The sequence below is a fragment of the Myodes glareolus genome, chromosome 24 (assembly GCF_982192425.1).
Source record: "Myodes glareolus chromosome 24, mMyoGla1.1, whole genome shotgun sequence".
NCBI classification, from domain to species: domain Eukaryota; kingdom Metazoa; phylum Chordata; class Mammalia; order Rodentia; family Cricetidae; genus Myodes; species Myodes glareolus.
Window position 1 is genome coordinate 33,410,414 of NC_142049.1, and position 17,356 is coordinate 33,427,769.

At 43.7% G+C, this 17,356-nt stretch overlaps 1 protein-coding gene across 1 annotated transcript in view; it reads left to right on the forward strand.

Moving 5' to 3' along the window:
* The window catches only part of Herc2 (HECT and RLD domain containing E3 ubiquitin protein ligase 2), a 171,143-nt gene that overhangs the window by 112,641 nt on the left and 41,146 nt on the right, over positions 1-17,356 (forward strand). Inside the window, 9 exon segments of the mRNA XM_085682685.2 lie at positions 796-886; positions 1,155-1,332; positions 1,516-1,597; positions 1,685-1,856; positions 2,480-2,624; positions 5,114-5,339; positions 12,214-12,385; positions 13,882-14,068; positions 14,472-14,612. Of these exon segments, the coding sequence (XP_085538811.2) occupies positions 796-886; positions 1,155-1,332; positions 1,516-1,597; positions 1,685-1,856; positions 2,480-2,624; positions 5,114-5,339; positions 12,214-12,385; positions 13,882-14,068; positions 14,472-14,612 (1,394 nt within the window).

Here is a 17,356-nt window from a genome sequence, read left to right on the forward strand (position 1 = left end):
ACTCTGGATACTAAACTCAATTCATACTTGTACTGGTTAGGATTCCAGAGGACCTATGTGCGAAACAAGGACTTACTCTTCTCCCCTGTTAAGCTCCGGGTAGGTGAAGAGCACTGGCCCTTCTGGCCTGTTGCTGCAGGAAGGCGGCTCGTGCAGCCCTTCTCTAGAGCTGAGTTTGTTGTTGCCCCTGATAGTATATGGAGTTGTCTGTTGCTGAGTACCTGCTGCCGGGAGCCCCGTCTGCTCTGCCTTGGAGCTCAGTGGTTTGTAGATCCCTCCCTGACTATGCAGCCACAGCGCATGCCTGTAACCTGAGGTGGAGTGCTGGCCTGGGAGAATGTCGGGGAACAGCTTAGCTGATGTGCTTCTGAAGGGCCGGTACAGTGTCTTAGCTGCCACAATGGGGCTTGTTCAGATAGTCCACTGCCGGGACATGTGGTGGAACTCTTGTCAAGGTGTTTGACAGTCTGCTTAATGATCTTATCCTGTCTTCACCCTTTATCTTAGTTTGGACTTTTTATGTATTTAAAGTAATGGGAGCCCATGAACAGTCATTATTATTTTGCTTCTTTTCAGGTTAAATATTTTTAACAATTTTAGTTTACTAAAAGTCCATTTATTTTACATATATGTCACCCAGAAAGCTTTCTATGATAACTGTGGTGATGGTTCTGTTATTCATTTAGCTATCACATACACATCGAGCACATGCCATATGCCAAGGAGAGTAGGTAGCACATGGTGAACTCTTTATACCTTACGTGTTGACAACCTTCCCCTGTGTGAATGTTGCAGGAGGCCGGCACGCTACAGCCTTAACAGTGGACGGGAAAGTGTTCTCATGGGGCGAAGGTGATGATGGGAAACTTGGACACTTCAGCAGAATGTAAGACTCTTCCTCAATCTTGCTCATTCCTAAGAAACTGTTAGCTAGTAATAATAAGGTATTTTCACAGTTGTTTACAGAAAATTATGAATAGAAGTTGTTTATTGATATAAATATTAATATTAAAAAACGTGAATGGATACACTGTAGTTTGATCTACTCTCTTTTTAAGGTTTGACAGTTAGGGTGATGTATATTTTTTGTCGATCAAAGATAGGCCGTCTCTGAACAGAAGCTTGGTAAGGAGTGTACTTTACTCTTGCCCTAGGAACTGTGACAAGCCAAGGCTGATTGAGGCCCTGAAAACCAAGCGCATCAGGGACATAGCCTGCGGCAGTTCTCACAGTGCAGCCCTGACATCCAGCGGGGAGCTGTACACCTGGGGCCTGGGCGAGTATGGTCGCTTGGGGCATGGTGATAACACCACACAGCTGAAGCCCAAAATGGTGATTATACAAATTTTCATTGCTTTTAAAAGCTTTATCACTTTGGTTTTTCAAGTGAAGATAAGCCTCAAGTCTAGGTTTTTAAAGACACAAACAATATACTGACTTTCAGTCTGTGGAAAAATTGCCATTGCTTTCCCTGTTCCCGTGCTTCATTCTGTTTTTACATTTGTAATCGAGTAGGTGAAAGTCCTTCTTGGTCACAGAGTAATCCAGGTTGCGTGTGGAAGCAGAGATGCACAGACACTGGCTCTCACTGATGAAGGTAGGAGCTGGTTATGATGCTGAGTGTCCTCTGGGTAGGGGTGTAAATGCTAAGAATTTACCTGAGGTGTTTGCTTTTTAAACCTAGGTTTGGTGTTTTCCTGGGGTGATGGTGATTTTGGAAAATTGGGCCGAGGAGGAAGTGAAGGCTGTAACATTCCCCAGAACATCGAGAGACTAAATGGCCAGGGTGTGTGCCAGATTGAGTGCGGAGCTCAGTTTTCCTTGGCACTCACCAAGTCAGGAGTGGTGTGGACGTGGTATGTAAACTTCCTCAGTGTCATTGCTGAAGGCAGACTGTTTGGAGAGCCCTGGCTTTGCCCTATGCCCAGCCTCGGCTGCTTGTAAAACTGTTACTTTCTTACTCATTTGGCATCTTTGTGAAAAAAAAAAAATCTATGTTGAATTGAGATTACTGATAACATTCTGAAAAAGAAAGATCTTACAGTTCATTTTGTAAAGAGATCTATAGACAATTTCACCCAGTTTGCGTGAGGTTTATATAGCTTTAAAAAAAAATTGTAAGTTACATTATACTGAAAGCTACATGAAATAAGGAGAACAAAACAGACTTCTAACTTCCTTATGTCATGTCAGGCAATTAGCAACTTGAAAAGACATCCCAGATAGCACTTGGGAGGGGGTTGGCAGTTTGCTGCTCTGTTCTGTCTTTTTACACGGGAATCCATAGTAACTGAGCTCTTGTTTGACACATCACAGCACTAGAGATCTTCCCCGCCAATTTAGTCTGTGGTAATTTGGCTTGTGGTATACACTGTGTGTGACATTATCACTCTAGAAGGTGTGTGGTCGTGAAAGTTTTCCTGTAGCATTGCCAGACTCTAACCATGTAGTGATCCCGGAACTGCTGCTTTGTCCCCAGGGGGAAAGGGGACTACTTCAGACTGGGCCACGGCTCGGATGTGCACGTGCGGAAGCCACAAGTGGTGGAGGGACTGAGAGGGAAGAAGATCGTGCATGTGGCAGTCGGAGCCCTGCACTGCCTGGCGGTCACAGACTCAGGACAGGTGAGGCTCAGTGGCCTGTGGTAAGGGAGTACTCGGCGGGCTGTAGTGCTTGTTTTGTCCAGACTGGAATACTCACTAAAACCCCAGCCTTTGGAAGTCTGGGGCCGGAAAATAGCTAGTTGCAGGCCAGCCTAGGTTACGTAGTGAGTTTTTGTGGGCCAGCCTGGGCCACATTTTCAGCATGCCACACCAAAAAAATAAAAATAACAAATATCCCTTAGACTCCTGAAATGCTTGGATGAGTGTAATATTAGGTTGGTGCAAAAATAATCACAGTTTTTGTATAGAAATTTGCCATTTGATACTGAAATATATTCCTAAATAAGTTTATTATGTTTATTATACATAATCTTTACTTTTTTTAACAATTATTTTATATGTGGGTGTTTATGTCTATCTGTGTACACATATGTTTAATTCAGAGGTCAACTTTCTAGAGTTGGTTCTCCACCTTGTGAGTATTGGAGATTGAGCTCAAGTTGTCAGTCTTGTTCCCAAGGACTTATTGCTGAGCCATCTCAACGATCCTATCATACATCATTTTGCACCTCCCCACACACATATGTATATATGTGTATATATATGATGACTTACACTTGTCATTTATTTTATACTATTGAAATGATACTAGACAAACACCAAATTTTAGTGATTTTCTTACTCATGTTCAGAGTGACTCAAAGCATTGGTTGCAGTTCCCCAAACCAGCAGTCTGTCTGACCCGGGAACTATTAACAGATAACAATGCAGTGGTGGCTCAAGACATTTGACAAACGAGACGAGAGCCTCAAGATGGAAAGCACAGTGGTTGAGCCTCAGGAGTTGACAGGAACCATATTGTGGAGGCTGATCATAGAGCTATACAGGTGTTGCCAGCTAACTCAGCTTGGACCGTTCAACAGTCGTTCAGTATTTGGAGCAAACTGGAAAGTAAAGAACTTCCCAGAAGTGGGTGCTCCATGAGCTATACAGAAAGAAAGAAATATTGCTTCATACTGTCATCTTCATCTATGAGTAGTGGAACTATTTCTTGATTAGATTGTGATGTGCGTTAAAAAGTAGATTGTGTATGACAGCCATCTGTGACTTGCTTGGTAGTTAGAGAAGAAACTCCAGAGTACTTTCCTAAACAAAACATGCACAGAACAGACATAAAACAAAACAGAGAACGGCCATGGTAGTTGTTGGTGTGTTGCGAGTGTGATCCATTATTGCTTTCTGAATCTTGCCCAAACCGTTGCATCTAAGAAGTATGTTCAGCAAATCAGTAGGATGAATAGTCTGTTCAGCCAGTGATTCAAAGGTTTAACTAGCAGGGCTGTGATCTTTTGCCTCATCCACCAGAACTCTCACTGCCCACCTGCCACGGCTTCAAACATCTTGCAGGGAAAACACTTCTTCAACCAACAGGGTGCAGAAAAAAACCACAACAAACAGGGTGTAGCAAATGCTTTCTAACCCTACAGCTTAGATTTTTATAGTATATGAATAAATAAACTTATTTTTCATTGGTAAAAATGTGTCTTTGGCTGTAATGGTTTCCATTTTGATTAATAAATACTTATTTTGAACCTATTTACAATAATTTTAAATTTATACTCCAAAACTGTAATCTGTTTTGCGCGAACCTAATATTGAAGAGGTGTTAAGGTGGAGCAGAGTTCATCTTGTTTACTGCTGTATTGCTTAACTGTCAGCACAGGTTGGGGGGTCTTGGCAAATTATCCTTTCCATTTTGAAGTCCACACCCCTAAGCTATTAGCAGCTTTTATTTTAGGGGGAAAAAACCTTGATGCTTGATAGAAGCTATACCCATGTAAGAGAGGCTATACTTATATGATAGAGGCTATACCTACATAATAGAGACTGTACTTATATGATAGAAGCTATACCTACATAATAGAGACTACTTACATGATAGAGGCTATACCTATACAGCAGAGGCTGTGTTTACATGATAGAGGCTACACCTACTTTACTTTGGAAATACAGGATTTGGTAGATATTACTGATTTTGTTCCTTTAAGAAGAGTATGCTATGACTAGCCCATGGAGACATTTTTTAAATTTGGTTTATGAAAACAAAATTAACATTGCTTAGTTCAAAGTGAATTTTATGCTTTATAACTGTAAAACCTAAGAGCAAATTACTTGAAAAATGAGCATGGTATTTTTATTTTTCTTTACCCTTTATCATATAGTGGATTTACTGCACTTAGCCAATGCAGTACATCCTCTGTCTCCCACCCAAAGAAGGGCGAATTAATTAGAATAATACGAAATAGCATTTATAGTTGGTAAGCAATTCATGGTTGATTTTTTTCCTCCCCTCAGAACTGAATGTACTCATGATCTTTTGTTATATTATGAAATACATTTCATCTTTAAGAGTGCAGTTCTTTCAAGGACCATGACATGTTTTATGCATTTTCAAGTGTTTTTAGAAATAATGTAAAATTGAAAAATGTAATTTTTTTCCCCTATAACAGGTGTATGCTTGGGGGGACAATGACCATGGCCAGCAGGGCAATGGCACAACCACAGTTAACAGAAAGCCCACCCTGGTGCAGGGCCTGGAGGGCCAGAAGATCACTCGAGTGGCCTGTGGGTCCTCGCATAGTGTAGCCTGGACGACAGTGGATGTAGCCACGCCCTCTGTCCACGAACCTGTCCTCTTCCAGACGGCAAGAGACCCGCTGGGTGCTTCCTACTTAGGTAACGCAGAATTGAACCTTTCAGACGTCCTCCTGTAGACGGTGTGGCCGCCTAGGCGTGTGTGGCCGGCCATGCTGACAAAGGTCGCGCTCTGCTGGCCTGCAGGCTGGCCGTCGCATCTCTTGAACACTCAGCTTCTGTCCAGTTTTACTTGTACAGACAATCTTCCTGTGTGTTGCTTTGTCCACTTGATGCTGTACCCTGCAGAGTCAACTTAGATGGCTGTTTGTGTCAAGACCGTGGACGCCTTTTTGTTACTGAATACTGCTTCGTGCTTTATTCAGTCATTGAAAGACATTTAAGTTCTTTGTGATTTTTGGTTGTTACAAGTTAATTTTCTTTATCATATCAAGGTGTTTTTATTTTTTATTTTTTTGTGAGTGGAAGCAAGTTTTGATTCTTTATTATAATGCCCAAGAATGTCTTTCCAAGTGCATGCCATGAGAAACTGTCAGATTGTTTTCATAATAACTGGACTCTTTTGTATTCTTGTTAGCAATGGATGAATAATCCGATTTTCCCTGTCCTCATTTCCTACTGTGTTCTCTGTTCATCTTTACCCTCAGTTCGTCCCCTTAACTCCTCCCAGATTTGCCCTTTCCCTGCCTCCTCCCATTCTTACCTTTTTTTAAAAGTTAAATAATCCACGGACTCCAGTGTGTGCTATGTATATGTAACTTCTGGGTGCAGGACTATAAGAGTAACATTGACTACTTCTTCAGTTGTCAATAAATCTTCCCTTAGGAATGGGGGCTCTTGAACTCTTTTCCACTCCTTGGCAGAATATTGACCCAGTATTGATCTTGGACATGTCTTCTGCAGGCAGCCACACACAGCTACTGAGCTCATGAGAGCACTGTCATGCCCTGTCCCCAATAATAAAGGACTATTTATTAACTTATTTACATAGCTACTGTATTTACATCACTTCACTCCCCCTCTTCAACTGTCCCCATCCCACTCCGTTGATGACTCCTCCATTAGTTGTTATCACACACACACACACACCCTACTGCATCCATTTAGTGTTGCTCCTATTTATGTGTGCTTAGGGCTGACCACTTGAGATTGGATAACCTATCAGGTACTGAGCCCTGGAGAAGACTGAGTCATATTCTCTCCCCCCTCTCCCGCCTAGCAGCCATTAGTTGACTCTAGCTTACTTCATTGAGCCATGGGGCCTTGTGAGATTTCTCCCATTCATGTTGGCGTTCCAGCTGGTGGTGTTGTCATGTTGGTGTTGTGTAGGTGACCATACTTTAGATTCATGATGATAGTATTGTGTAGCACATGCCCTGGTTCTCTGACAATGCCGTCTCTATTTCCCAGTGTTCCTTGAGCTCTGGTTTTGCTCTTGTGATGGGCGTGTGACAGCCTCTTACTGTGGCTGACTCACGTTAATTTTGGGTGTGCTTACTTACTGTGGTGGCTTGATTGGGAAGTGCCCCTCACAGGCTTGGCATTTGAGTCCTTGTCCCCAGTGGGTTGCAGTGTTCAGGGAGGTTATGAGGAACCGCAGCCTTCCTGGAGGAGGGAAGCCATAGAGAGTGAATTTTGAGAGCCTATAGCCTCTTCCCACTTGAGTTCTCTCTCTTCCTTTTGTTGACGGTTACTTTTAAACCTCTGGAGGGCAGAGGGCAACTTGTGGGAATCGTCAGGCTTGGCAGCAAGTGTCTTCACCTGCTGAGGCTTCTCCCCAGCCCTGGGGAGTCTTCTTATCGAGCAGCCTGCTACTGAAGGTTCAGTTTCTAAAAACACTCAGAAACAGAAAGCAAACAATTGTATCAGTAACTCAAAAAGAGGTAACATATTTGACACTGGAATTTATATTTGGTAGCGTAAGATGTTTGGAAAAGACATTATCTCCCAGTTTAAGGCAACTCCACTTAAATCCCTTTCATATATGCTTATGCATGTGTCTGTATTTTAGGAAGCTGCTACAGAGTAGGTTTCCTTGTGAGTTTGTCAAAGATCTCTAGTGCTACTTAGCTCTGCCTGTGTTTCTTCCTCTACCCTGTCCCCATTTCATTTAGCCCTGCTTGTTCACCCTTCTTACCACCTACATTCATTCTGTCCTTCCCTAGACATCTACCCTTCACATCGCCCCTTCTGACGTTCTTTTCTTCTGTGGGAACTCAAATTTAAACACATTTATCTACAGATTGAAGGCTAAGGTCCACATGTAAGAGAACATGGCTCCTGCAATGCCCCCATCTGATGCACAAAATGCTCATTTAATGGGCGGTGAGCCAAACCTACCTGTGGGTGTGAGGGTAAGTTAGAACGCAGGTCCATGATCTCACTGGTCATGGATAGCTGACTAGGCTCACAGTACCAGGCATGGCTTTCTTCCCGATGCACAGGTCTAAAGACAGCTGTGCTTACCACCAAGCTACAACTGCCACCCTTGCGCCTTTGAAAATATCTTGCCTTGCTGGTCATTCTTGTGGTTCATCGGTGTCTCACTTGGGTAGGACCATTGATTGTTTTCTTCCCTTGGTGGCTTCCATAGCAGCTTCTGATACTGTGAAAGCTAGTTCACTGATACTCATATCCAAAGTCCATTGTGTCTTCAGCAGTATGGACTTAACTCAACTTCTGGGAGGAAACTCAGGGCGCTAGACTACCTTGTTTGGGAGTATCCTGCACTCCCCTGGCCAACAGTTTGAAAGGAAGTTTCTCATGCCTGGAACTAGGGTTCTGTGACTTGTTATGGGGAGCATTGTCATTTTAAGTATTTTAACTGTATTCAACCCAAACATACACACATATGTGTGAATGAATGTATACACTTGTGTATTGTGTGTGATGTTAGATAAATATAAAAAGATGTAATATCCTATAGCTTTCCCAGACATCCTTAATGTTGTTTAATCCATTCTCCCTCCCACTTCTGCATTGTCCTCCCTCATCCCCAGTTAAACCCCTCTTGTTTCCTCACTTCCCCTTTATATCACGTGTACCCTGATCTTGAGCAACCTGCCCCACTACCATTTTCCATGTTTGCTTTCCTATTAAGATTACTTTATTTATTATGTTGTTCTACCTACATATATGCTTGCAAGCCAGAAGAGAGCACAAGATCATTACAGATGGTTGTGAGCCACCATGTGGTTGCTGGGAATTGAACTCCGGACCTCTGGAAGAAGAGCCAGTGCCCTTAACCCCTGAGTCATCCCTCCAGCCCCTACTTTCCCATTTCTGTAGTTACTTCAGGTTATGTATTCACACCTGAGGATTTAGATCCATGGATGAGGATGAGAGAAAACATGCAGGGGTTGTCTTTCTGGGTCTGGGCTGCTTCGTTCATTATATGTTCTAGTTCTGTTCATTTACCTGCAAATTTCATATTTTCATTATCTTACAGCTGAATAAATAGTATTTCATTGTATGTGTGTAGAACTTTTTCAGTATACTGTTTGTCAGTTAAGGCACATTTAGCTGGTTTTCACTTCTTAGCTGTTGTTGATTTAGCTGGATGTTGATTTCTTTGAGCATATGCCAAAATCTTTTGTTTGTTTGTTTAATTTAATGAAATATAAGTTTAAAAAGTATTCCCTTTACCTGTAAGCTCATTTGTGGTTTTGTTTATTTCAGTTATCTGTTTTTTTAATTGGGCCAAGGATCTGTCAATTTTGCTTGTCTTCTCAAAGAACCAGCTCTTAGATTTGTTGATTCTTTGCCTTATTTAACTCTCCTACCCTTCCCTCCCATTAATTTCTACTCTGATTTTAATTGTTTCTTGCCCAAATCTAGAAGTTAGACAAGGCCCAGTCAGGACCTGGGATAGGTCTGGGACTGGGGGGCATGCTGGTAGGTAGGGACTGGGCTTAGCAGACTGTGCTAGAGCACAGACTGACCTGGAGGTTGGATGTGATAGGGGAGTGATAGGTTAGGTGGATCCAGGGGTCTGCACTGGCACTAAGTTGTCTGTCCTGACCCAAGCCTGGAGGTTCCAACCACTATAAGTAGGACTTATCAGACAGGGCAAGGGCACTGGATGTGGGGTCTTGGTTGGTCTGAGAACTAGGAGGGTACAGTCAAGGTGTAGCACAGCTTGTGTGGACAGAGCTAGGCCTGGAAGTTGGGTGTGGTTAGAGTGGGATGAGGTTAGGAAGACACAGGCACTGGACTGGCACTCAGGATGTCAGTTTGATTTTTCTTTACAACTAAAAAATAGCCATTTTTTTGTGTGTATTTACAACTGAGAAATATCCATTTTGTGTGTGTATGCACACACACACATACACTCATATGTATATAACACATACTTGTATCCTATTGGTGGACGTTTAGGCTGTTTGTATTTCCTATCCATTTTGAGCCAGTACTTCTGGCAATACTGTTTTGATTTCATGCCTCAAGGAGCCCCACACTGAGTTTTGCACATCTGGAGCTATTTTGTCTTCATGTCTTCTGTGTTCTTTCGTTCAGAGAGTTTGAGCTCTCCAAGTGTGACTGACTGGGCTTTAGTAGAGCTGAATTGTTCTTCCCAGTGGACTAGGGTGACGTGCTCACCGCTAAGTGTTATTCTGACTTCTGCTCTGAGAGTAGACTATTAGCTTCAGAAACAACAGTTTTGGATGTCCACAGTGGCTGGCTAGGCTCACTTTGCAAATGTAAGTTAACACAGCTGTCCCTCTAACTCACTGTTGGAAAATGAAGAACAGTACAGTGTAGTAAAATCTAGCTTTGCCAGGATTCTACTTGTGCACCAGGGACCTCTGCTGGGCACCCTCAGCTTTGCAGCCTGTGGGCTGCCTTCACAAGCTTGTATCCCCTGGAGTAGCTTTTGATCTTACTGGGGGTGTCTCTTGTTTCCACTGGGAGTGTAGGAGGCAACCACAGCAAGGAGACCTGTACAGACAGTAGATAAACGACCTAAAGGCTGGTGAGGTTCAGAGCTGTGAACTCCAGTGTTTTTTTCAGTTAGCGACATCTGTCCCTGGCCACAGCGTACAACGTTGTGCCTTCCTCCTCATAAGGCAAGCCTCTTGCAGCCTTGCATTTGTGCCAGAGCCTGGTGCTCTTGCTCTTCACAGCTGCTTCTCATCCTGAGAGGGCTGTCTCTCATCCTGGGACTGTGGAATGTCGGGCTTCCTAACTAGGTCTTCCCTGTTTTCAGGCTCCCAGAGTAGTTCTGTGTTAAGAAGAAGATTTCCTCTCAAAATGGCACCTAGCTAACAACCTCCCAAGTTATATGGAGTGACAACATGGGATTCCTGTCCACTGCTGACGCCTGCCTGAAGAATCTGTCCAGTTCTTATGGGGGCGTGAGCCTGTCCTCTGGTCAGGAAGTCAGCTCACTATGTCCAGGGCTGCCTGACTTACCCCCCCTCGGCCAGGAGCTCTGCGGCTGGAGTCTTTGGCCTTTTCTGCTTCCTTTGGCACCACCTGCTGTTTTTCTGCGCTTTGATGTCCTGTCACACTGCTTTTGTGACTTTCCAAAGCTTGGCCACGTTCTCTGTCCTTCTCCCTCCCTACTCTCCCCCACCCCCAACTTCTCCTTGACCTAGTCATACAGATAGTTTCTCATCATCATCTTACCCGGAGGTTTCCTTCCCCAGATGTTGGGTGTTTTCATATTGTCATGTTTCTACCTGCTTTTTGGACTAAATAAGTGTTTTCTTTACTAGTTATAATATCTCTGTCAACTTCCGGTTGATTTCATTGGCTGATTTATACTCCTTATGATTTGTGTATTGTGTTATATTGCATTCTGTCTGCCCTGTAATTTTTGGCTACGTGCCATACACCAATGCATTTTACCTTGGGTATGTGTGTACAAGTCTCTGGGTATAATGCAGTTATGTTATTTTGCAAGAATAGTCCTTTTCATTCTCTTTCATAGGAAATTTTCAGGAACTTTTACTACAGCTTCTATGTACTATAGTAAAACACAGCATTTTATGACTGTGTTGGTCAGTTTTTGACACAAGCTAGTGTTATTTGTGAAGAGGACTCTTGAGAAAATTACATCCTTTAGATCACCTGTAGACAAGAGTGTAGAATATTTCCTTGATTAATGATTGATGAAGAGGGTGCAGCTCACTGTGGGTGGTGTCAGCCCTGGGCAGGTGGTCCTAGAGTGTATAAGAAAGCAGTCTGAAAAGGCCTTGAAGAACAAGCCAGCAAGCAGTGTTCCATCATGGGCTCTGCATCAGTTCCTGCTTTCATGTTCCTGCCTTGAATTCCTACCCTGACTTTCTTCAGCGATGGTCTGTGATGTGGAAGTGTAAGCAAAATGAACCCTTTTCTCCCCAACTTGTTTTTCATTGTAGTTTAGTGATCAGCCTCTTGTGTATTGGTTTGTAAATCCTGCCTTGATGGGAACTTTATGTAGTGAGTTTTAGGACAGCAGAGCTACATGCTGAGACCCTGTCTAAAAACAAACAAACAAAAAACCAAACCAATAAAATAAAAAAATATGCATGTCTGTAATGTTTAGATTAAATCCAGGCCCCCATTCTATCTCCTCCAAATTCTCTTCTGTTCCCTCATCATCCCCCCTTCCCCCAATACTTACTGAGTCAATTTAGTGTTGCCTGTATGTGCTTGGTCTGCTGGAGCCTGGTCCCCTCTCAGGGCAGTCTTCTCTGAAGAAGACTGACTTTTTTTCAGCAGCCGTCATTTGGTAATGGTTGCCCCTCCCTATCCATGCTGATACTTTGGCTGCCCAGGAAGGAGCCTTTTGAGACCTCTGTGGATTGTGAATCATAGGGTCTGCCAGTCTGGCTGGTGTGTTCAGGTGCTGCTGCATGAAAAGCAAAATGCAGACTGTGGTCTGTTTTCAAGATAGCCTAAGTGGTCAAACCACATAGAGAAAGAGCAATCTGTGATCTTAAAAACAGCTTTGGTTTTTGTTTCCCCTTAGGTGTGCCTTCAGATGCTGATTCTTCTTCTGCCAGCAATAAGATAAATGGTGCAAATAACTGTAAGCCTAATCGCCCTTCTCTTGCCAAGATCCTCCTGTCGCTGGAAGGAAACCTGGCCAAGCAGCAGGCCTTATCACACATTCTTACCGCACTGCAGATTATGTATGCGAGGTAGGCTGTGTATGGGTTTGTAAACCCTACCTCGCTGTGGACTTCATGGTTTGTAGTATTGTAATTGAGCAGATGCTTAGGAAAGTGTTGTGTTATTAGTCGTGAGTGCTACAGTTGTGCAGTTATGAATCACACATCCATGCTAATGATTGATGGGCTCTTGGTGCCTTACAGAGAAAACCCAGCTGATTACTGAAATATGAATCAGAACATCGGGCTTAAAGATGTTTTCATTTTTGTTGATAATTCTATATCAGTATTAGGTAAGAGGAAGAATGAATTGATGCTAATTTAAGGTCTTGTTTAAAAGGATTATTCTTGTTGGGCAGTGTGACGCACACCTTCAATCTCAGCACTCGGGGCCAGCCTGGTCTACAGAGTGATTTCTAGGACAGCTAGGGCTACAGAGAAACCCTGTCTCAAAAAATCAATTAAAAAAAAAGATTGCTCTTTTCATCCATGTGATAAGGTGGTTCTCGCTGTCTTAACATATTCCTTTGCTGCTCTTGTCAGAGCCTGTTGCAGTCAGCTTCCCAGCATTTAAGAAAACACCAGAGACACTCAGCTTAGAAAGAGGGAGATTTTATTTGGTCCATAGTGGCTAGCCCCAGGTTTGGGTCTCTGGTAGCATGTATTAGTGGGAGCCAGAGGCAGAGCAAAACCTGCCCACCTCATGGTCAAAAGTTGAGAAAGACCCTCAGTGACATGCTCTCCTGACCCCAGGACTCCCCCTAGACCCTGTCCCACCAGCTCCCAGCAGTGAAGCCTGGGCAGCAGTGCTCGCCCACAGGCTGTGTCCTGGTGGGGTCTGAGAGCCGTGCTTACAGGGCCTAGGAGCAAAGCCCAAGCAGTCAGCAAGGGACAGCTAGTCTGCTCTTACCAGTAGTTCTCAGCTTCCTAATGCAGTGACCCTTTGATAAAGTTCCTCATCTTGTGGTAACCCCAATCAGGAAATTATTTTCTTGCTACTTCATAACTGTAATTCTTATGCTGTTATGAATTATAACGTAAATAACTGAGATGTAGGATATCTGATATGTAATCCCCGTGGAAGGATTGTACAGACCCCAAAGGGATCATGACCCACAGGTGAGCATCCCTTGTTGTTACTTGTGTCTGCTAAAATACAACCATGTGTTGTTTACTATAACATTAAGGTTCCATTCTGAGAAATGCATTATATTAATGTTATAAGAACTTTCTCGTATACATGTAAATTAAATTCACTGGGACCTTTCTAGTTGATACAGTCATATAAAATCACAATTGTGGACTGAAATGTTACTATGTTTCTTAGACCTATAAATAAGATTGGGATATACATTTTAGCATAGAGCTGTTGGCTAAAAATGCACAGTAGTTTTGTAAAACTCACTTATATGTAGCCTATAAAAATAAGGACATACTTTTAGTGAGCACTTGACCCTTTCTGTCGCTTCTTGTGGTGCCCAGATGACAGGGTGGCTTACCACAGTCCTGGCCTTCTGTCCTGACAGAGATGCGGTGGTCGGAGCCCTGATGCCAGCCGGCATGCTCGCCCCAGTGGAATGCCCCTCCTTCTCCTCCTCAGCACCTGCTTCTGATGCATCGGCAATGGCCAGCCCCATGAACATAGAGGAAGGCATGTTGGCTGCTGATCTTGAGGACAGACTGAGTCCAAATCTATGGCAAGAAAAGAGAGAGGTAAAGGGGCAGCTTCGGGCTGTGTTGAATTTGAAAGGGAAGGTAGCTTCTTTGTGCCTAGGAAATTCTACTCATTCTGTCACTTAAGTTTTGTGTCCGCTATTTGGTTTGAGTTTGACTTGGTAAAATTAGTCTATTTAAAGAATTTCTTAGTGTTGAAATGAAAATAGTTGTATGCTGTTAAAAAGTCACTAATTAGAATTCTGAAATGTTAGGAATCAGAAAGTTGAAAAGTGTTAGCTTGTTTGGGAAAAATCTCTAGAGATGTGTGAGCTGGGGCAGAGTGATTTGTGCGCTGTTTCTAGGGCTACTTTGGCTCGCTAGGGTGCTAGCTGGGAATGTGGTGTAAGTGCCGGGTCACCCCAGAACGCGACGAGTGGTTTCCCTGTTCCTCTCCAATTAGATTGTTTCCTCTGAGGATGCTGTGACCCCCTCTGCGGTGACACCATCTGCTCCCTCAGCCTCATCTCGGCCATTTATCCCAGTGACAGATGACCCAGGAGCTGCCAGCATCATTGCAGAAACCATGACCAAAACCAAAGAGGTCAGGAGATCTTCTTTGACTTGAAATATAAAATTGCCTTAATCGTACTCAAAAGTTCAAGAGTCGTATTTAAAGCTAGAACACACTGTATTTCAAGGTTTATCAGTCAAGAGCTCTCCCATAAACTTCAGAGAGAGTGGCACTAGTATATGTTACTTGAAAAAACTACAGTTTATAGATGTATCTTTTAGTTAAATGCCTTAGTTTGGGTTTTTATTGCTCTGAAGAGACACCATGACCACAGTAATTCCTAAAGCATACATTTAATTGAGGTGGTTTGCTTATAGTTTCAGAGGGTCCATCCATTATCGTCAGTAGATGTGCTGGAGCTGAGTGCTACATCTTGCAGGTAACAGGAAGATAACTAACAGTCACACTGAGGGAAGTTTGAGCAAAAGAGACCTCAAAGCCCACCCCCATGGTGACACACTTCCTCCAGCAAGGCCACACCTCCTAATAGTGCTACTTGCTTTGGAGCCATTTTCTTTGAAGCCACCCCACTAAGTCTGTCAGTATTTCACAGGAAAGCAAGGGTAAGGACAGGTGGCAAAGGAGAAGAGTGAGAATGGGAAGAGGCGTGCTGCAGATTTAAGTGGCTGAGAAAGTTAGAGACAGAGAGCCAGGAAAGTCTTCTCCAGCGAGATACAAGGTAAAGCAGCATGAATGCAAATAATAAAAAGTAAAGAATCAGTAAGATAAAGCAAGGCATTCTAGCCTCAATCAGGGTCCTCTCAGTGGGGTATGGATGTCCTTTGTGTAGGTGTGCATCATTGCCAGCGAGCTTGCTAATCCATGACACCAAAACTGTGTGTGTGCACGCGCGTGCGTGTGTGCATGTATATGTGCGTCCTCCCAGATGAGAAGGTTCCCATGACTGAGATCTGCTTTCTGTCTCAAGTCCCTAGTCTAAGGCCCCTGGCTGTAGATTGCAGCCTTGCCTTGGGTGTATTGGGGTTTTGTTGCTTTCTGCGACTCTGAGACTCTGAGGTGGTGTCTCCAGTGATGACCTTTATTGCATAGACAAGAGTGTCTGCAGTGCATTTTCACAGTAGAGTGTAACTGACCCAGACAATGGCAGGCCTTCTTTGGAGAGTTTCTTCTGTTCTCAGCTTCAAGCTTTCTGCCACACTTTTGTTTCTTAGTAACAATATAACAGAGACACAGATATAGACAGACAGGACATCCTGGGTTAAAAAAAGAAGTTAAGATTAAAAAAAAATTTCTGCTGGGCAGTGGTGGTGCGTGCCTTTAATCCCAGCCCTTGGAGGCAGAGACAAGCGCATCTGTGAGTGTGAGGACAGCCAGAGCTACACAGAGAAACCATGTCTCAGAAGGAAAGCATCGTGTAAAAGACAGAGCCGAAGGAAACAGGAAGATGCACTGACAGGGTCTGTGAACAGAGCCGCCGAGCCTCCGACGCCCTTCCTGTCCTCTCTGTGCACATGCATGTGTCCCAGCTTAGACAGTCTCCCTTCCTGTGTGAGCAGCTGAGCCTTGCTGACTTGGCCTCCTTATCGGCAGAGAGATAGACCCCGCAGTGCTCGTTTCCTTTAGCTCTCTCTTACAGGAGTCTTTTTCCCTTGAGACAGGGCTTCTTCTTGTAACAGCCCTGGCTGTCCTGGAACTTTGTAGATCAGGCAGGCCTCGAACTCACCAAGATCCACTTGCTTCAGCCTCCTGAGTGCTGGGAATAAAGGTGTGTGCCACTAACGCCCAGTCTTTTTTTAAAATCATAACTTTTTTTCCCCAAAATCCATTCACACAGATACAGTTTCTAATCTACTGTTTTACCAGGATGTCTTTTTGTCTGTCTATATCTGTTTGCCTCTGTTATATTGTTACAGAGTCATGGTTTCTATTCTAGTTAAGTGTGCTGTTATTTCTGTCATTGTTTAAGAGCCACCCTCATAAGTCTCTGAGCATTTCCTTTCATTGAGAATTGAGAAATAATTGTGTGTGTGTTGCAGGAGTGGTCCAGGTCACACATATGAAAAAACAAGCTCTGCCATCTATTTACAGTGTAGTCCCCGTACTTTTTGTGCTGGCTTCCACTTGCCTTCAGGTATCTTTGCTTGTGTGCAGGCACTGATACTCAAAGCCAGTCTGTCTGCCTTGAGGGACTACATCTTCACTTGACTTGCTTTGTGACCACCCCAGTTCCATACCGGCTAGACTTTCTCACTTGACTTAGATCTACTCCAGCAGGTACCCCATCAGTAGACACCGTCCCAGCCTCATGTCTAGTACCACACCAGGTCACGTTACCTTGCTCACAGCCCTTCTTATGCCAGCTTTCCCACTTAGGGACACATTTGTATTGCTCTGATAGTAGCTTCCCTGGATCTGCTCCATAGGTACTGTTGACCAGAAGTGTGTTCTGTGAATGTGATGCAGAGCTGTAACATGAGGGGCCTGTTTGTCTGTTGGGGTTCTTGTCCTGCCCTGTTCCCCCAGCTGTTTAATCCCAAAGTAAAATCACACAAGAGATCTCTATAAGTTATAATGCTGATTGGCCCGTTAGGTCAGGCTTCTTATTAGCTAACTCTCACATCTTGATTAACCCATTTTTCTGATCTATGTTAGCCATGTGGCTCAGTACCTTTTTCAGTGGGGCAGCTCACATCCTGCTGCTTCGGTGATCTGGGCAGGAGTGGGAGGAATCAACTTCCTCCTCCCCAGAATTATCCTGCTCTCCTTGCATCATTTCCACTTCCTATCTGGTTTTCCTGCCTACACCTCCTACC